The following is a 22569-nucleotide window of genomic DNA, read 5'->3' on the forward strand; positions in this document are numbered from 1 at the left end:
TATTTATTAATAGCCTAAACACACTGCTGCTAAGATAACAAAGACCAACCAAAAATTTCTCCTTTTTACTGAAGTGCAGTAGAAAATCAGACATTTTAGGCTCAGATAGACTTGTGTGAATTCCTCTTCCGTCACTTACTAGCTGTGAATATTTGGGCAAGCCACCAAATCATTCTAAGGAACCAGATTTTTTTTTTTTTTTGGTCAGAAAATACTTGGTTAGATTTATAAATGCTTACAAATACCCCTTCCTCTTCTGCTAAAAATAAATAGACCTTGAGTCAGCTAACTAACTCTGGTCCCTTAGCAACCTGATAAAGATAAAACAGCTAACTATATGTTCCTAGGCAACACAGTTTATGGTAAAAATGACCTCTGATTGATAAATTGCTTCTGCAACTGAAAAATTGGTAAAATACTAAATTCATGTAAGAAGATAAATTTGGGTATTCTGAGTGTAGACTCCTGTAATTTCCAGTGTCCCATTGGGTTCTTGGAACTGCCTGTAGAGCTGGAACAGGAGATAACTCCTGTGAGGATAAGACTATTAAGCCAGGATGGTTTCAACATCTGGCTGAGTGGATCTCATAATATTGCACAGGGCTGTCACCTGCGCAGAAGCTGTCTTCCAGAAGCCTGTAAGAAGTGCTGGGGGAACTGCCACAAGATTTCCTAACAAGAGAAACGAGCTGTGGTGGTCTCTGCCCTAGGACTCTATAAGTAGATATGGGAGGTGAAATTTTAGTTTTAAAATGTCCCTTGTTGGGCATTGCACATACCAGGTATGGTTAATATGAAAGCACACTAATATAATATATGTAAATTGCCTTCCATGCAAGTCCTCTTTATGCAAAGGGTCTAAACTTTTCTGACTTATATTCAGAATGTCCTTATCTCAAACATGATTCAAATCCAAAAATACCCCTATTGCCATCCACTTTCCATACTTCCATTGACAGCTATGTTACAAGCAATTCAAGGTCCATTGTGTCTTGCACTAAAATCCATTAGCTGGTACGGGAACCAAAAAACCTCCCTAACCTCCCAAGCATTCTCATAGTAAGGCATTGGACAACATAAAATCACATTTACTGAGTGATAAATCCAATAAAATCAAGTACTAAGATGTGTTCTTATTTGCAATGTTTACCAGAATTGCTCATCAGTTTGCTGATTTTAAATACATGCTTCATTTTATTCCTTACTGAGAAGACAGTCATAAATCATACAAGGAGAGATAAAAGATATTATTTTAAAAAAGTTTTATTGTTATAATTATATAACTTCACCACAAATAAATGCTTAGAATTTTTTCATAAAGTTATTGAAAATTACATCTTATTTAGTCTTTAATAGTGCATTTTCTTAGTATTTCAGATTAAAATAACTATATACTTTATAAGGAGTGTGCTACATCTACAAACAACAAAAGCACCTATTAAAAATCAACAAAATTAAATAAACAATACAAATTAAACATTCCATTTTTTTCAGCTATTAGATATTTTAACTATGTTAGATTTTTTTTTTAATCAGCTCTGATACAGACTCTGTTGTCACAGACATGGCTATAATTAGCCCAAGAAAACGTTGATATTTAATAAAATATTTTATTAATTATATTTATGTACATATATTTGAAATAGAAAATATATATGTTAATGATATACTAAACACTACTTAATATATACAGTCTCCAAATTAATGAGAAGCTAAGAAGCAAAAGACATAAAAAGATGCCATACATAAAATTTTTTTAAACCATATTTTTAAAAAGTTTCCAGATTTCAATGACCAAACATAGCAAAAGTACTAAACAAATATACTAAAGTCTGCAACGTGAATCACTAAAAATGATTAGAGAAAGTAATCAGTAAGATTCCCAAAAATATTCCTAAAAACTTCTGTTCTGGTATAGTTTCTTAGTAGCCATTTTTGCCAAGCACTATCGTTACATGCTTCCACAGTGGGATGTTGAGAGCCATCAGCTACTTTGCTTAGTGAGAGACAGGACTGGGTGGTTATATGAAGAAGAGTGTGGGTCTGTTTGACAAAGAAAATAATGAATAATGACAAAAATCAAGTACAAAGGCAGTAATAAATCAATCATCCTGGGCAACACACAATTTCTACTGGATAAGGATGGAAGACACATGTCACAATAATTGCATCCATGGAGCTGTGAGCCACATTCTTTTAGATGGCTTTAATGTCAATGGTACTCAGCAGGATTGAATGGAGATAAAACAGAACTATGAAGAGGAGCTTGAGATCAAATGATGAAACATTTTGGAGAAAGAGAATTTTGGATAAAAGAGATTATGTTCTCACAATCTAAGAATAAAATGCCTTTTAGGGTCAAAAGTGTTATTTTGTGAGTATATATTCAAAGTAGTTTGTGAGTCCAGAGGATTTTCAATTAATTACTGTGCTTGGCCTTCTAATTCCTTTGACTTAAACTTTAGTAGGGAATAGGAAAAGATCTGGTGAATAATTAAGTTGTGAGACTTTGCTCTAGTTTGTACAGTATGGTATTCAATTGTTCCTGCTTGAGGAACATGGGGCTAACCTGAAGTTTTTCAAGTTTCCACATATATATTGACACATTCATTAGAGGTCAGCTGTAAAGTTAGCAAAACTTGAAAAACGATCAACTATATTTTGGCTTTTAACTTCATCAAGGTCTCCACATATAATTTTTCATTAACTAATTGATTTGACTGTTTCACGTTTTCTATAGATGTTCTCTTCAGGAGCATAGACTCCAGAAAGTCCATAGACCATGGCTACTTGCATCCACAAGCTCAGTGCCAGCCATGCGAGACACTATGTAAGTGCATAGATTCAAATGCTGAATGAAAGGCCACTGTGGAACATAAATACAGAATCAACTACATCTCTTGAGCAGCTAAATGGACACAATCATTGGATTCACTGTTTCAAGCATTTATCTTCTATAGTAAAATGGTAGGTAATTTTACTATAGAAATATCTAAAGATAGGAAAGATACAATTATAATACACCATATATTATTTGTAAAAATGATACTTTTAATGATGTAGTTTTATTTGTTAAGAAGACTAGTTTATTTTTTTTAAAAACAGGCCTGAATTTCCCATACACACTGTTCAAAATTTCTAGGCTAACTCATCCCCTACTCCAAATAACTTATCTTCTTGCAATAAACTTTTTTTTTTTTTTGGTAAACGTCATGTTAACATCAAAGACCCTACTGTTAGGAATTGTGAATTCCATGTGTCATTAAAAAGAATGAACTACAGGGTTTTTCGTGTCATAAAACAAAAACAAAAATTGTTTTCCTTAGGATATTAAGGCCAGGAAAAGCGACTTCATGGCATGAATAAAATATAACAATATCATAAGAAACACAGTTATAATATTTTCTTAAGAAATATTTATTACAAGAATTGTCATGAAAAACTTGAAAAAACTTATTTTAGGTTGTTCTTAAAATTCACAAAATGGAGAAAATTTAAAAATCTAAATTTCACTGCCATAAAAATAACTTTTCTTTTTTAAAAACAGATAAAACTATTTAAAATACACATTTCTTAAAACCAAATATGGGGTTGGGGTCATGGTTCAGCGGTGAAGTGCTTGCCTGGCACGTGCAGGGCACTGGGTTCGATCCTCAGCACCACATAAAAATAAATAAAAAACTGAAAGTATTGTACCCAACTACAACAAAGTAAATATTAAAAAAAGCAAAATATGATTTCTGGGTATTCTGTTCAGGATAGACAATAATTATTAATATTCTCTGTGTTTTCTAGTAATTTTAACATTTATGTGTATTTGTACAATTAAGGTCATCATTATATATCTCTCTTCAGTTTATGTTGGTATATTTTCTATCATTAAAATAATCCTTTAAAACTAGTAGGAAATAATATCTATGAGAAAGACTTGCTAAAATTAACTTTTTTTTGTCTTGGGAGTTTCTTTTTGAGTTGGAACTAGTACAAATAATGCTGTGACAAACATTTTTTAACATATCTGTGTACATCTATAATAATTTCTAAAGAAATGATTAACAAAGAGCATTTTAAAGAAAATAGTTAGAGAAAATTAGAGTTTTAGAAGTGAAATTAAAAAGGTCTGAATATTTTAATACAAATTAGTACAATTCTTTACCCAAACTACCTGTGATAATAATTTAGTAAGAACAGCAGCAGCTGCTATGGCTTACTAAATGCCAGGCTACAGTATCGTGTCAGTTTTACTGCATCTTCATTGGTATTATGTTTTTCTTAATACATAAATGTTTGCCATAATTACAGAATAAAAAAAGAAATGGACAAAATAACACTCATGATATAATTTTTATGTATTATTTTGATAGCTATTTCAATTATTATTTTTAAAATTTCCATTGGCTATCTATATTCTTCCTATGCAGTTCATTCATGACCTTATATGATTTTATATTGTGTGTCAAATTGTTTTCTTTAAAATGCTCTTTGTTAAGCATATCAGTCCTTTGCCTTTTATTTCAAATGCCTCATTAAAAGGTTTTCATGCTAACTCAATTTTGAAGGCAATGTGACATACAAGCTGACATGCAGCTTACTGCAAAATACTTTTCATTTGGGTTTATTTAAAATATTGACTATAAAATGAAGTAATAAACCCTAAGTGAGTATTGTGTTTTGTTTATATATAACATTAATTAATTGGTCTTTTCTGAAATGCAAGACATTATTATTTCCTTGGACATATAAATTTAAATCAAACTATTTTAAGGTGCATAGAAATGATTTCTGTCATTAAACATATTAATATATTTCCTTATCTAAGACAAGGGGTATCATGAAGTATCTCTAAATATACCCTTCCAAAGATACAATTCATACTTAGAACCAGCTGGAATCAGGATAGGGAAACAATTTTGATGACAAATAATATTGCATAATTAGATCATACCTTTATTAAAGAACACTGTTATAAAACAATATTTAAATAAACAAATACAACTGACTGCATAGTTGATTTAAGAGCCAATCATACAAGTCTCAGTTGGCATACTAAAAGTTTAAAATAAAACCAATAAAATTAATTGTTATCTTATATAATGATAAATGGATTAAGAATAAACTTGGACTATTTTAGGTATTTAATTTCATGACATAGGTGCTAGGTTTCCCTTATTGACCAAGTACAGAATAACAACTCTTTACAATTTATGTGGTAAAGTTGTTATTCAAATATTAATTATGATCACCTGACAAAGCAGTCTGTGCAGTCAGTAGAATGGGATGTAAGCATTCTAAAACTCAAGCATAGATGATTAACAAGGAGGAGCTACAACTGCAGCACTTATCTATTGAAACTTCTATTCACTAGTTGTTTCTAATGCAAAATCAAAGCTAAGGGGTAATGTCTAATGGTTACCTCCTTCAAAAGGTAAACCAAGCCATTGTTTTTATTAGGAATTCTACACAGGGATATGGCTACATTGTATTTATAGATTACTTACCTTGAAATTATATTCCCATTTACCTGCTTTCTGATAAAGATAAATAAAAGAGGAGGGTAGTAAGTAAAGTCTAAATATAAGCTTCTGTGATTTCAGTAAATATTAATCTAACATAATTTACCTACTGAAAAAAATCCTTATATTTCATCTCTGAGAAACATTTCATACAGATGGGTATAGAATTCATAACAAGTATTTTCTCAGTCAACTTGCTCAGTCACATGAAAAACAAGACTTATTTTTAGCATCATATTTTGCTCCCTTTTTTTCTTTGTTGCATAGTGTTTGTTGAGCACAAGTGTTCTGATCTAAAATTAGATTCTCACACTGTATGTAGCTGCCTAGATGTTCAAAAAGAAATGTGATTAAGTGCACATACTGCAGGAAAATGTAAATTTGAAGGAGATTGGAATACACTTAGGATGTGCAACAGCCTATAAGAAAATTTGAATAAAAGAGAATGGATGAGCAATAGACTTTTATAAAAATAATTTAAAAAATCACTTCAGTGTCCCCAGCACCATTAATAAATAAATATTTCTCTGTTAGATTCAATTTAGTTTTTCTCTTTTGTTTGACTCTGTGACAATATGCATTTCATTGCACTGAAGTGTTTGACTGGTAATTTATTCAAGAGATTATAGACCAGGTGGATATTCCATAACTCTGCTAATGATGCTCAGGTTGCCTCCAAATCAAGCAAATTAGACCAGGTAAAAAGTGACAGACAGCAAGTTAAGTTTATAATTGTGCTATTTAAGAAATATTTAGTTATTGGCTGACTATGTAGTTCAGTGGTACAGTATTTGCCCAGCATGTGTAAAGCCCTGGGTTTGAATCTCCAGAACCACAAAATACCAGAAAAACACAACAACAAAAGAGAAATGTTGAGTTAGGAAAGTGAGAAATTCTATATTTCAAATCAGAGTAAATCAACAGTATGCATTTATTATAAACACAAGCTTATTTCATTTAATTGAAAGGAAAGCAACTGAACATTAATTATATTCAGAATATGAGTAACTAAAGTGTGCAAGCATTAGACCATAGTGTCAGAGTAGTTTCATGACTGTTTATCTAAATAGACCATATTTATCGAAGAATAATTTTCCTATTATTAAGAAAAGGAGAAATCTTATGTGAACAAAATTTGGTACTGCAAATAACTGTTAACATTTGATTATCTTATTTACAATACTGTACATTTAGCTTATTAGATCTTCACCATTGGGAGCCTCTAGTTATTTATAGTTTTTCAATTACCTTGAGAAATAATGTAGTACAGTAGAAAAATTGCTAGATTAAATACCAGAAATCTGAGTGTGCAAACTTAGCCAATATTTATTCTATGCTCCAGTTTATTAATATGATAAACACAGAGCATAAAAAGCTCAATCTTATAAGACCATTCAATTGTATAAGAAAACAGATAAAATTATATAGCACTCGGTTAACTCTATTCTGAAGCAGCTGGATAGACTCCATGTTTTCAGGGCTCATGACACTGTTTCCATTTGTCTCTGGATATTTCAACAATTCTGCTCCTATTTATGACTTTCCTTTCTAAGACTGAAAGGAGTATAGGAGATAAGGTGATGGAATCTTTCAGCTGTTCACACTGTAAGATTCAAAACTGTACTGATAACTAGCTTCTTTGAAAACTTTATTAGAACCTAAATCCTAGCTCTGCTGCTAGCAGGGTAATCTTTGTGCTTTAGCTTTCTCCTGATAAAGGTTGGAAGAAGAGAACTTTAAGGTACGTTTCAGCTCTGTAATTCTGTGAACTCCACCAATTTTTATTCTGCCTTGAAACTGCATGACCTCAGAGGTTTCTCAAAGAATAATAATTTTGCCCTTGCTAGCAAAGGATAAAGAACTGAAGAATCGGTGAGCAGCTCTCACCCATTTTCCACTCTGAAGACTAGAGCTACAGAGCAATGACTCATTCACATCCCAGCACCTCTCGCCCTTTGCTTCCTTTCTCTCCCTTAGACCCCCTGGAAGCCTTGCATTTTCCAAAGTGCATTCATGGTCCCCCCCCCCCCCAAGTTTGCAATAATTTCCAACAGCACATAAAACACCACGGGAAGTTCATAGATATTTGGCACTGTCTAGACCAAACTTTAATGGAGATTGTTAAAATAGAGATTTGGACTTAGGGTGTCAAGCACAGTTCTCACATTCTATTTTTCTAATAAGTTCCCAGGTGATGCATGCCACTGATCCTAGAACCACCCTCTGGGTAGCAAGTATAGGGACTGTTAAGTGGACTAAAGGGACTCTAAACATGAAACTTAAAATTAAAGGAAACCATAAAAAAATAAATGTTTTATTTCAATTTTGTTGGAAACTAACTCTTTTTAAATGACTTCTGACACATAAAATCAAATTTCAAACTTGAAATTTTGAAAAGGCAGGGCATTATTCCTATCATTGTTCTATTCTCAGGTGATTCTCTACAATATGATTTACTTATTTCTAAAAATTTGGCAAAGTGATGACATTAGACAAGTTGTACAATATAATTTTCAAAGTATATAAACATATAGGAGAGTAAATTAAATTCTGACACTTATTTGTATGTAACGTGATCAGATTACTTATTTAAAATGAAATTTCTTAACATTTATGGCACATTATAAGCTTGCGTGTGTATATTCTAAAAGCAAAGTTAATGTGGCTTGAAATTTTACAGTGCTCTGAAATACAACAGATAACTGCTAATCATCCAAAAGGGTAAATTTTCAAAAAAAGAACATTTTTTTTTAATCTTAGATGAAGCCATACTTTTTACTTGTCTTGTAAACTTCCTTAGCATTCAACAACATTGTTACTGACAGAATATATACACTTTAAAAAAGTTTACACTTAACTACTAACAGGAATTACTTTAGAAATGAAGCAACTTCAGTTATAAGTATAGAAGTCATTGTTCACTCAAGAGGTACAGAAAAGTTTGAAGACTAAAAGTGGTATTCTGAAATTTGATTGTGCTATATCTTATCAAAATTAATTATCATTCCCCTATCTGAATAAATTTATGCTATAGTCTCTTACTTTTGGTACAAGCCAAACAAATTTCTGGCATTTGAAAGAAACTAAGCATCAACAATAAAATGTTTTATTTAAAAATAAATGTTACTTTAGGATTTCTACTTTTTCTGTACATTTGTCTTTCCTTCTCCTCATAGAAGAGGTAGTGCACTGATTTAAGAGTTTAGATTTAGATACTTTTTTAGTAGAGGAAAAAGTCTTCTCTAGCTTTAATGTAAAGAACAGTGATAACAGATAATAGTTGAAGATAAAAAGAATGGTGACCAAAGAAGGTGAATAAGATACTGACAGGCAAGGAGTATCAATAGAACACATTGCCACAACACAGAAAGGAATCTCGATGTTTGTCCTTAATTATGTCCCAGAAGAATTTTTGTCCCAAGAGACTAGTAACATTATATAAATTTCAGGCCAGAATTAATCCTATATAACCAGTTTTAAATCCCATACAAATTCAGTCAGTTTTCCTGATATTCATCTTAGGAAACATAAAGTCATGCAAATTAGAATGGCACTCAAAAAGTTTTCAAAAGAAGACCCGGTTTAAAATATCAACAATACTGAAAACTCTATAGATTGTTTTTTAAATATTTTTATTGCAGAATATTTTAAGCTTATATGGAACACTGCATCTGTGAGACCCATTTATCTCTACTATATTATTTATCTTGTAAAATAAAGTTCAGTTCTTCTTTAAAATACATCAGTGACCAATTAATAATGTTGAAAATGTGACACGTATGACAAATTCATTTTGCTAAGCAAAGGGAAATGAAAGTACTGAATCTGTTTCTGAGGCTGCTTCCTTATGTTGAAGAAAATATTTCTTTTTTATTAGCTCCATCTGATGGCTGAACTGATTTTTACACATTGCCTAGCTATAAATTCCCATCAATAATTTTGTTTTTTCTCTACTTTCTTCTCTATCAGAAAGGTGCGCTATATTGGCTTATTATATGACAAACTGGTTTATCAAATTCTGGAAAACATTTTCTATGTTAAATAGCAAAGAATTCTTTGCCATATTCTTTATAATAGTAAACATATCAGGGATTACAATGGTGCAAGATTAAAAAAATTGAAAATAAGAACATATTGTCAAATTGTGCTATACGAACATCTTCATATGTACCTCTCAGATAAGTATAGCTCGCCCCTGGCCTAATTTATATTGGACATTTACATGGAGATCACATATTTTAAGCATATAACAATGATTATTCATGTTTCATACTAATGGACCAGTTTAACTAAAGCCTACTTATATGATATGCCCTCCTAATGTCATCACATCTGAGCATGAATGGTTGGAATATAATTCTTCCAATGCAGAAAAACAAAAGAGTAGGATTAACATTTTAAAAATATGTAACTGACCTTAAGCATTAATTAAGAAGTTAGGGAAAATACTCTACCTCAGCATCGTATTCCCATAGTTGATTTCCTCTCATGTGGTGGCACTTTAGCATGATTACAGGTCCGTTGAGTCTGGACACATCCAAGCATAAGTCATCAGTTCGGATTTCTTTGTCGGCTGTATAAGAAAATACCTGAAAATAAAAAAATTCAGCCAATAAAATAGTATCTACTTTATAAAAAGTCACAACATAATACGATCCCATATGTGAAAACTGTTACGTCAGTTACATTTGTGTTTTCAAATGATTTCTGTTATGTGATCTTGAGAAAGCTGGTTCATTTCCATCTTTTTCCTCAACTACAAAATAGGGACAATGCCATTTCTTTCATAGGATTTTGGTAAAGCCTCAATTTAACAAATTAAATTAATAAACACTTATTATTTGCTGTCACTTTATGTCCTGTATACTATTTTTGTTACAAAATTTACAAAAGATTAAATAAAACAAACTTTGTAAACTGTGTGGAGCTCAATAAAGAGCAGTCCTTGTTCCTACCACGTTATGACCAATTCAACTCTAGAGAATGGTATTTTTTAATCTAGAAATTTAAACCTTTCTTTCCATAACATAAAACATTGTGTGAATTTTACTAAATCTTGTTAGTGGGTTTCTTGTTTTTTTTTTTTTTTTTTCCTACTGGGAATTGGACTCCTAGGTTGCTTAGCCACTGAGCCACATTCCCCAGCCCTTTGTATTGTTTATTTTGAGACACAGTCTTGCTAAGTTGCTTAGGGTCTCACTAGTTGCTGAGGTTGGCTTTGAACTTATGATCCTCCTGCCTCAGCCTCCTGAGCCACTGGGTTTACAGGCTGCACCATGACACCTAGCTTGTCAATGGATTTCTGATGGTTATAGGATTATCTTCTTCAAAGATTTCATTAACAACAGGGTCTTATACTTATCTTTCTTATGGTGGTTTTTGCTAAGGGTAACTCTATCAGGTCTCAAAAAATCCAGAAAATGCCAAGATGCATCATGGCCTCATTGTTAGAGAATTCAAATACAAATTATAATAATTTTTGTTAGTTTGTGCTTAGTACAGTTAATTTATTTATAACATTGGCTATTAAAGTTTCATGAAGCTTATTATGAAATAATCATAAAATTTGTTTTCTTCCTTTTGCTATGGTAAGTGTGGTTCAGTGTTGGTGGATTTCTTTCTTTTTTCTTAGCAATGCCAGAGGGAGTGTAATGGAAAAGGTCATCTCAGGGCAGACTGAGGAAATTTGAGGAAGTCAGCTCTAGGAACAATTCATCAACTTCAGATCCCTTGTCTATAAACTGAACAAGTTGATCTTGGAAGGATTCCCTCCACATATTGCTACTCAGTTTCTCCAAAAGTCACAAGAAGTTGTGAGAGGAAGCTGCAAGTCCAGACTGTTACCACGAACAACCTTAAAAAAAAGATTAAGTCCACCTCTGAAAAAAGATTTTTCACGAGGGTTATACATTTTATTCAACAGTATAAACATTTGAGAGGTATGTTATGCTAGTTTAATAGATTACATAAATATATCATGGATTTTGTGTATATAATTTAGAAAAGTCCCATCTTTATTACTTCTTCATGTTCATATTTTAATGAAAAACATCAAGTAACCAGAAGAACAATAAAAGGAAAAAAAAACAAAGATAAGCCTGTATTCTTCTCAAACATTATTTTTAAAAACACAATTATAATATTATTTAATTAAATAATTGAGTCTAGTAGTGAATCATAAACTGAGGGAGAGAAAGATCTAGAGAAAAATTTTTGCTCATTGTAGCATTATTTCAATACTAAAGGAAAACCTTCCACATTGAAATTGCTGTCATTTAATTGTAGAGACATGACACCAAAAGAGACCTCAGACCACCCACATTCAAGTCTCTTACAACATGCATGATAATGGTATCAGCATGGATTATCTTCAAGCCTCTGTGACAATTTGGAAACTACCTTTTGAGATATCTCTAGAGCAGTCTGTCACATTCTTTGTTCCTGAATTCTAATTTTGATGCATTCTTTGGTGAACTAGTAGCTATCTAAAGTATTTTACATTCAAGAATGATATGTTTGTAAAATGTTTTCTGAGCCTCTATCTATCTATCTATCTATCTATCTATCTATCTATCTATCATCTACCTGAAATTATCTTTCTTAGTTGTTTGAAATTGAAAGAAAATTAACCATTGGTGAAATACTTGGCATATAAGTAGCTTTTATGAAAAATATAAATCTGTAAGTAATGATTTAGGTTTTTTCCCCTGACGTTATTTCCTATAAAATTGGGAATAATTTGGTTTCATAACTGAGAATAATTTGGTTTCGTATCTCATTTTTATGCTTGATTGTTTCTGTGATGGTTATTTTACCCTCTATATTAATAGTCGGTGCATGTTAGTATATAACTTTCCTTCTTGATTTGATCTTGAAATGATAAGGTTTGATCTGATTTCTTTATTTTTGATTGTCTTTTTAATCATAATTGCCACTTTTGTGTTTTTTAAGTGACCCTGACTATAGAGGTTCATGGGATTCAACTTTGGATGTAGTGAAACAATACACACAGAATGCTTGCAAGGTCCTGGTACACGGAAAGCATTCAGTAACTAATATTTGTTATTATTCCAATCCTGGAGCTATTCCCAGGTGTGGACTTGTATGTGGATCCCTGCTTTGATGATATATCCAGTACTCAATAAGTTGCAGGGTTTGCTCTGGCCAGTCTGTGACCGCCCTACGGCCATGCCCACAGTCCTGAGGAAATGGTTTTAATCCTGATGACAGACTTTCCTGAAACTTTCAACTAGTACCATCCCACCCACATATTTTGTCCCTCTAGATTCACCACTTCTGAGTTCCTCATACCTTGGAGACAACCCCAAATATGTGGCTAGATTTTGTGAGAAGCAACTGTTCCCCATACCCAGGGTCTGTTGCTTGTCTCAGTACTCCTAGTATGTGTGAATCCCAGTTCAGAACCTGCCCAGTTGGCTCTCCTGCTACTGTAGTTGAACCTCTATGCTCAACCATAACATAAGATAAAATATTTTAAAGCCAAACACTGAGGGGGAAGGAAGATGGCGGCGAGGGGAGTGCATTGCCCCCGTGTGCTGCTTCACTGTGTGGGAGTATGACAAGTCAGGATGGCTAAAGGCTATCTTGTTAGGAATTTCCAGCAATAGTGGGGTGCTCCAGAACCTGGAGGAAGGATTTCCATCGCACGAGGATCGGCTACGGGGACTCAAACGCCAGAGGTTTGTCGCACGGAGGGTAACACTGCTTATTCAGCAAACCGCCCCGCGGCTAGAGTCTGCAGCGCGCACTGGGAAACGAGGAGATAGCGACGCAGGGATACAGCGCTGCAGTTTCTGCCAGCCGTGCAAGCACCGTACTCAGGGCTGAATTCTTGGTTCAAGACGGGGGAAGGAAGCGGTCCATCTCGGTTCTCCACACCGGTCAGACCACAGAGGAGGCCAGCAGCCACCATGTTGGAAAGCTGACGTCACCATCCCTGTTTTCGACTGACCTCAGCTCATTCAGCCATAGAACAGGTAATTTCAGGCTGCCATTCGCCTGCGGCTTGCAGACAGATTGCTAGGGTTCAGTGCCTGGGTGCTTCTTAGAACCTGATCTTATCGGAGCGAACACCGAGCGCGGGGCGGCCGAGTTCCGGCTCCCGGAACCGTCCCGGAACCGCCCTGGCCCAGGGCTGCGGAGCCTGCGGAGGCTGCTTCTTGGACCCTGCTCCTATCAGAGCATACACCAAACACTAAGCGGCCGAATTCCGGCTCCCGGAACTGAGCCCGCGGGGACTGCTTCTTGGAGCCTACACTTATAGGAGCTTACACTGAGCACGGAGCGGCCGAGTTCTGGCTCCCGGAACTTCCCTGGCCCGGGGCTAGGAGCCCGCGGAAACTGCTTCTCGGTCCGGGTCCTGCTGAGGGCCGGTCAGGACTCACCCGTTGCTTTGGTTGCCCGGCAAGGGGAACGAAATGCTGCCATTCGCATAGGATACCAACATGGCAGAGATCTGATGTCATCAGAAAGCGGCGGAGGAGAGAACTTCATCAATACCAGCGGCGACATAAACAGTTGGTCTCCTGGTAGGGGGGGTGAGGCACAGACACCCGAGTCTCCTCAATTTGTCATTGAGCCAGAGGGGAGGAGCCGGGCCACCGCCAGCGCCCGGAGCAGGCCCAGCGGCTCGCCAGTGTGGTGACCGCGTGACCCCAATTGGAGAGGGGGCGGAGCGGAGCCGCCACCCGCACCCGCAAGGTGGGCAGACCGCGACCCAGTGGTACATGGGCATGGTAGGAGGGGCAAGGCAGAGCCGCTGTTCGCGCTTCCAAGGTAAACAGACCTGTGACAGCCTGGCGGGTCAGGCCCAGTGGCCTGCCAGTGTGGTACACACGTCACCCCAACTGGAGTAGGGGCAGAGCAGATCCTTCTCCCACGCCCGGATCAGGCCCTGCCGGTGTGGTGGTCACGTGACCCCAATTGGAGTGGGGGCGGAGCGGAACCGCCACCCGTGCCCGCAGGGTGAGCAGACCTGTGACCAACCTGCAGATCAGGCCCAGGGGTCCGCAGGCGTGGTAGGAGGGGCAGGGCAGATCCGCCGCCCGCGCCTCCAAGGTAGGCAGACCTGCAACAGACCGGCGGATCAGGCCCAGGAGCCTGCCGGCGTGGTACACACACCACCCTAATTGGAGTAGGGGCAGAGCAGAGTCGCCGCCTGTGCCAGGAACAGGCCCAGTGTCCTGCAGGCGGGGTAGTCACGACACCCCAATTGGAGTAGGGACAGAGCAGAGCCTCCACCTGTGCCCGAAAGGTGGGCAGATCTGCGACCGACCAGCGGGACAGGCCCAGTGGCCTGCCGGTATGACAGACACATCACCCCATTTGGAGTAGGGGCAGAGTAGAGCCGCCGCCCGCGCCTGCAGGGTAGCCAAACCTGCAACCGACCGGCGGATCAGGCCCGGTGGCCTGCCGGCGTGGTACACTCGTCACCCCAATTGGAGTAGGGGCAGAACAGAGCCGCCGCCAGCGCCCAGAACAGGCCCAGTGACCTGCCGGCGTGGTAGCCATGACACCCCAATTGGAATAAGGAGAGAGCAGAGCCGCCGCCCGCGCCTGTAGGAAAGATACGCAAGCAGTATGAAAAGACAAGGAAAGAAAGGACCACAAGCAATGCAGGTCAACGCAACTTTAGAAGAGGTAACAGCTGCAGCAGATGGAATGTCAGATAAAGAATTCAGGATATACATGCTTCAGATGATCTGGAGTATCAAGGAAGACATTAAACAGCAAAATCAGACAATGAAAGATCACTTCGACAATGAATTACGCAAACAAATCCAAGAAGCAAAGGATCAACTATACAGGGAGATAGAGGTTATAAAAAACAAACAAACAGAAATCCTAGAAATGCAGGAAGCAATAAACCAACTTAAAAACTCAATGGAGAATACTACCAGCAGAGTAGAACACTTAGAAGATAGAACATCAGACAATGAAGACAAAGTATTTCAACTGGAAAAGAACATAGACAGCTCAGCAAGACTGTTAAGAAACCATGAGCAGAACATCCAAGAAATATGGGATAACATTAAGAGACCAAACTTAAGAGTCATTGGGATACAGGAAGGTACAGAGCTCCAAACCAAAGGAATGAGCAGTCTATTCAATGAAATAATACGAGAAAACTTCCCAGACTTGAAGAATGAGACAGAATCCCAAATTCTAGAAGTCTACAGGACGCCGAATGTGCAAAATCATAAGAGATCCACACCTAGACACATTATAATGAAGATGCCCAACATACAGAATAAGGAGAGAATTTTAAAAGCTACAAGAGAAAGGAAGCAGATTACATTTAGGGGTAAGCCAATCAGGATAACAGCTGATCTTTCAACACAGACTCTGAAAGCTAGAAGATCCTGGAATAACATATTTCAAACACTGAAAGAAAATGGGTTCCAACCAAGAATTGTGTATCCAGCGAAATTAAGCTTCAACATGGAAGATGAAATTAAAACCTTCCACGATAAACAAAAGTTTAAAGAATTCGCAGCTAGAAAACCATCTCTTCAAAACATCCTCGCCAAAGCATTACAGAAAGAGGAAATGGAAAATAACAATGAAAACCAACAGTGGGAGGTAGGACAGTAAAGGGGGGGAAAATAATCAAAGAGGAAAACAAACCTTGTTTAGTAACAGAAATAAACAAATATGGCTGGAAGAACAACCCATATCTCAATAATAACCCTAAATGTTAATGGCTTAAACTCACCAATTAAGAGACACAGGCTAGTAGAATGGATCACAAAACAAGACCCAACAATATGCTGCCTACAGGAGATGCATTTGATAGGAAAAGACATACATAGGCTGAAGGTGAAAGGTTGGGAAAAATCATATCACTCATATGGACTTCGGAAACAAGCAGGAGTGTCCATACTCATATCAAATAAAATAGATTTCAAGCCAAAGTTAATCAAAAGGGATAAAGAGGGACACTACATACTGCTTAAGGGAACCATACACCAACAAGACATAACAATCATAAATATTTATGCCCCAAACAATGGTGCAGCTATGTTTGTCAAACAAACTCTTCTCAAGATCAAGAGTCTAATAGACCACCATACCATAATCATGGGAGACTTCAACACACCTCTCTCGCCACTGGGCAGATCTTCCAAACAAAAGTTGAATAAGGAAACTATAGAACTCAATAACACAATTAATAACCTAGACCTAATTGACATATATAGAGTATACCACCCAACATCAAGCAGTTACACTTTTTTCTCAGCAGCACATGGATCCTTCTCAAAAATAGATCATATATTATGTCACAGGGAAACTCTTAGACAATATAAAGGAGTAGAGCTAATACCATCCATCTTATCTGATCATAATGGAATGAAACTGAAAATCAATGATAAAAGAAGGAAGGAAAAAGCATACATCACTTGGAGAATGAACAATAGGTTACTGAATGATCAATGGGTTATAGAAGACATCAAGGAGGAAATTAAAAAATTCTTAGAGATAAATGAAAACACAGACACAACATATCAGAATCTATGGGACACATTGAAAGCAGTTCTAAGAGGAAAATTCATTGCTTGGAGTTCATTCCTTAAAAAAAGAAAAAACCAACAAATAAATGATCTCATACTTCATCTCAAAATCCTTGAAAAAGAAGAGCAAAACAACAGCAAAAGAAGTAGAAGGCAAGAAATAATTAAAATCAGAGCTGAAATTAATGAAATCGAAACAAAAGAAACAATTGAAAAAATTGACAAAACTAAAAGTTGGTTCTTTGAAAAAATAAACAAAATCGACAGACCCTTAGCCATGCTAGCGAAGAGAAGAAGAGAGAGAACTCAAATTACTAGCATACGGGATGAAAAAGGCAATATCACAACAGACACTTCAGAAATACAGAAGATAATCAAAAACTATTTTGAATCCTTATACTCCAATAAATTAGAAGATAGTGAAGGCATAGATAAATTTCTTAAGTCATATGATCTGCCCAGATTGAGTCAGGAGGATATAGAAAACCTAAACAGACCAATATCAATTGAGGAAATAGAAGAAACCATAAAAAGACTACCAACTAAGAAAAGCCCAGGACCGGATGGGTATACAGCAGAATTTTACAAAACCTTTAAAGAAGAACTAATACCAATACTTTTCAAGCTACTTCAGGAAATAGAAAAGGAGGGAGAACTTCCAAATTCATTCTATGAGGCCAACATCACCCTGATACCTAAACCAGACAAAGACACTTCAAAGAAAGAAAACTACAGACCAATATCTCTAATGAACCTAGATGCAAAAATCCTCAATAAAATTCTGGCGAATCGGATACAAAAACATATCAAAAAAATTGTACACCATGATCAAGTAGGATTCATCCCTGGGATGCAAGGCTGGTTCAATATATGGAAATCAATAAATGTTATTCACCACATCAATAGACTTAAAAATAAGAACCATATGATCATCTCGGTAGATGCGGAAAAAGCATTCGACAAAGTACAGCATCCCTTTATGTTCAAAACTCTAGAAAAACTAGGGATAACAGGAACATACCTCAATATTGTAAAAGCAATCTATGCTAAGCCTCAGGCTAGCATCATTCTGAATGGAGAAAAATTGAAGGCATTCCCTCTAAAATCTGGAACAAGACAGGGATGCCCTCTCTCTCCACTTCTGTTCAACATAGTTCTCGAAACACTGGCCAGAGCAATTAGACAGACAAAAGAAATTAAAGGCATAAAAATAGGAAAAGAAGAACTTAAATTATCACTATTTGCAGATGATATGATTCTATACCTAGCAGACCCAAAAGGCTCTACAAAGAAACTATTAGAGCTAATAAATGAATTCAGCAAAGTGGCAGGATATAAAATCAACACGCATAAATCAAAGGCATTCCTGTATATCAGCGACAAATCCTCTGAAATGGAAATGAGGACAACCACTCCATTCACAATATCTTCAAAAAAATAAAATACTTGGGAATCAACCTAACAAAAGAGGTGAAAGACTTATACAATGAAAACTACAGAACCCTAAAGAGAGAAATAGAAGAAGATCTTAGAAGATGGAAAAATATACCCTGTTCATGGATAGGCAGAACTAACATCATCAAAATGGCGATATTACCAAAAGTTCTCTATAGGTTTAATGCAATGCCAATCAAAATCCCAAAGGCATTTCTTGTAGAAATAGAGAAAGCAATCATGAAATTCATATGGAAAAATAAACGACCCAGAATTGCAAAAACAATGCTAAGCAGGAAGTGTGAATCAGGCGGTATAGCGATACCAGACTTCAAACTATACTACAGAGCAATAGTAACAAAAACAGCATGGTACTGGTACCAAAACAGGCGTGTGGACCAATGGTACAGAATAGAGGACACAGAAACCAATCCACAAAACTACAACTATCTTATATTTGATAAAGGGGCTAAAAGCATGCAATGGAGGAAGGATAGCATCTTCAACAAATGGTGCTGGGAAAACTGGAAATCCATATGCAACAAAATGAAACTGAATCCCTTTCTCTCGCCATGCACAAAAGTGAATTCAAAATGGATCAAGGAGCTTGATATCAAATCAGAGACACGCCGTCTGATAGAAGAAAAAGTTGGCTACGATCTACCTACTGTGGGGTTGGGCTCCAAATTCCTCAATAGGACACCCATAGCACAAAAGTTAATAACTAGAATCAACAAATGGGACTTACTCAAACTAAAAAGTTTTTTCTCAGCAAAAGAAACAATAAGAAGGTAAATAGGGAGCCTACACCCTGGGAACAAATCTTTACTCCTCACACTTCAGATAGAGCCCTAATATCCAGAATATACAAAGAACTCAAAAAGTTAGACAATAGAGAACAAACAACCCAATCAACAAATGGGCCAAGGACCTGAACAGACACTTCTCAGAGGAGGACATACAGTCAATCAACAAGTACATGAAAAAATGCTCACCATCTCTAGCAGTCAGAGAAATGCAAATCAAAACCACCCTAAGATACCATCTCACTCCAGTAAAATTGGCAGCCATTATGAAGTCAAACAACAACAAGTGCTGGCGAGGATGTGGGGAAAAGGGTACACTTGTACATTGCTGGTGGGACTGCAGATTGGTGCAGCCAATTTGGAAAGCAGTATGGAGATTTCTTGGAAAGCTGGGAATGGAGCCACCATTTGACCCAGCTATTCCCCTTTTGGTCTATTCCCTAAAGACCTAAAAAGAGCATGCTACAGGGACACTGCTACATCGATGTTCATAGCAGCACAGTTCACAATAGCAAGACTGTGGAACCAACCTAGATGCCCTTCAATAGACGAATGGATAAAAAAAAATGTGGCATTCATACACAATGGAGTATTACTCTGCATTAAAAAATGAGAAAATCATAGAATTTGCAGGGAAATGGATGGCATTGGAGCAGATTATGCTAAGTGAAGCTAGCCAATCCCTAAAAAACAAATGCCAAATGTCTTCTTTGATATAAGGAGAGTAACTAAGATCAGAGTAGGGACGAAGAGCAGGAGAAGAAGATTAACATTTAACAGGGATGAGAGGTGGGAGGGAAAGGGAGAGAGAAGGGAAATTGCATGGTAATGGAAGGAGACCCTCAGGGTTATACAGTGGAGGGGTTAGAGAGAGAGGAGGGGAGGGGAGGGGAGAGGTGGGGAGGGGGGAGGGTGGAGGATGGGAAAGGCAGCGGAGCACAACAGACACTAGTATGGCAATATGTAAATCAATGGATGTGTAACTGATGTGATTCTGCAATCTGTGTATGGGGTGAAGGTGGGAGTTCATAACCCACTTGAATCAAAGTGTGGAATATGATATGTCAAGAAATTTGTAATGTTTTGAACAACCCACAATAAAAAATTTAAAAAAAAAAAAGCCAAACACTTATGAAGCTCTTTAGAGCAAACTTCCACACCTGTTGGCAACTGTGATTGGTTTCTTTCATTAGTAAAGTCTCATTGTACAATCTCATCCCCCAAATGGAAACTATTCCTTTCCTCTTTCCACCCAAATTGCTTTATCATTGGTAATCGATATTTATTCTTACTAAAGCCAGAACTGAGTCATACAAAGCTAACGTTTAGTTTTAGTTGCTCTATTGCATTTTTAAATCAACTTTAAATATCATAGATTGATCAGAGACCACTCACTCTAATCTAAGGTGACTAGAAGCAGAATTAAATAATCTGTCTTTCCTTATATCATATAACTGAAAATAGAAAGTTATCACTAATGGGGCACCTACCTGAGTAAGAAATCACATGTAATACTCTTTGTATAAACATAAAGAAATTTACTTATATACATATGTAAATAAATATAAAATATAAACATAAATTTTCCTTTTTGTTTTACTGTTTAATTAATATTCCTATAAATATACACCAACTTACACCTTTGCAAAGAATAAGTCAATTTCTTTAAATAAAGTACAGTTAGTGGTTTTTTGAATATTCTGTTTTATATACTGTGTTTCATATTGTCTAAATACACAACATTTTTATTAAGCAATCTAGTATTGCATATATTGCTATGTAGTCTGCCACTTAAACTGGGTCTATAACTACTTAAAAGGACTTTTTTTATGCAGTTCTTTTAATTTCAGTTGTTTTGTTAGGGAAAACAGATTCTGTGTTCCCAATTTTGTGGAACTTCTTGATTAATATGCCTTCCAAAATTACTTCTATTGCCATAACCACTCATTTTTTTCTTGTCTCCTAATGTATTAGTTTTCTAGGGTTACCAGAAAAAATATCATAGAATGGGTAGCCTAAGGGGAAAAATATATATTTCTTAACATTCTGGAAGTTGAAAGTCTCAAGATCCAGATATCAGTAGAGTTATTTCCTTCTGAAGTCTCTCTCTCATACTGTCTCATAGATGGGCAACTTCCCCATGTCTTCACCTCCCCCCCCCCCCGTTTCCTCTTAAAGGACACCAGTCATATCAGAGAAGGGACAACCTAGTTATCTCATTTTGCCTTATTTATCTCTTTAAAGACTGTATCTCCAAATATAGTCACATTCTGAGGGCCGGCAGTTACTAAGGAATTTAACATATGAATTTTGAGGAGGGCAAAATTCAGCCTATAACATCTATTAACCCTACAAAATGCCTTGAAAGAGACACTATGTCTTTTATTACTTTTAAGTGAAAAATATGGTATACATGAGGTTTTGCTTATTTGACTTAAGTCACCTTGGAGTCCAGAAATTGGAATGTACAATTTGTATTATTAATCAAAATTCTGAATGTAATGTAATATCAAATTTTATCCTCTTCTGTAAGTTAGGCCTACTTTAGGTTGGCAGCCTAGGTTGGGGAAGGGTATCATTGCCTTCTTGATTTTCGTGTCTTAAGTATCTTTTTGTTTTTCACATTGCCTCTCTCCACTCTCAAATTCCCCCAGGCTGCTAGTCAGTGTTCATTCTTCAAGGATGGTAAAGTTCTAGGAGAGGTCTTACCCAAGCTGTTTGTTTCTTACTCCTTCCTGTTCTCTGAATCCATAGAGAGTATGGCTCTTTAGAGATTCCCATCCCTGAGAGCCTCAGCGCAGTGCTAATAAGGAGGACAATGCATATTTTTATAAGCATCCACTTTTTATGATTTGACAAACTCTGGGAGGCATGTTGACCACAGGGGACAGGGCAGTCCAGTCCCCTCATTTCAGTTGTCACAAGCCAACTTTGTCAGGTATGAGTCAGGTCACATCTTGCAAAACTTACCAAGTGGAAGAAGCATACATCAAGCTCTCAAATGGTGTCCTTACCAAGTTCACGGCAACATGTAAGCAAAGGACCTACTGTCAAAAACATTATCAAGAATTTCAAGTTGTTAGGGCTGTATATGACTATACTGGGTTGTATACCCACAAATTTACCTCATTTGAAGTCAGACTCCCAGCTCCTTCCCTCTAGAAAAACAACTACTCTCTCCATAGAAAATCTTATAATCTTCTCTACATTCTGATGCTTTCTGCTCTGGGTCTATTTGTGTTCCCTACATTATGTTGCCTTATCCCCCAGTACCAAAGGATGTGA

At 36.5% G+C, this 22569-nt stretch overlaps 1 protein-coding gene across 1 annotated transcript in view; it reads right to left on the reverse strand.

Annotated features, from left to right (window-relative positions):
• Positions 1-22569, reverse strand: part of Galnt13 (polypeptide N-acetylgalactosaminyltransferase 13) — a 560314-nt gene that overhangs the window by 8634 nt on the left and 529111 nt on the right. The window contains exon 12 of the mRNA XM_046426955.2: positions 9968-10102. Coding sequence (XP_046282911.1) covers positions 9968-10102 — 135 coding nt within the window. The remainder of the gene's footprint in view (positions 1-9967; positions 10103-22569) is intronic.

The sequence above is a fragment of the Marmota monax genome, unplaced genomic scaffold (genome assembly GCF_021218885.2).
Source record: "Marmota monax isolate L192 unplaced genomic scaffold, Marmota_monax_Labrador192_F-V1.1 WCK01_AAM20220418_F8-fsc00048, whole genome shotgun sequence".
In the NCBI taxonomy this organism is placed as follows: Eukaryota; Metazoa; Chordata; class Mammalia; order Rodentia; family Sciuridae; genus Marmota; species Marmota monax.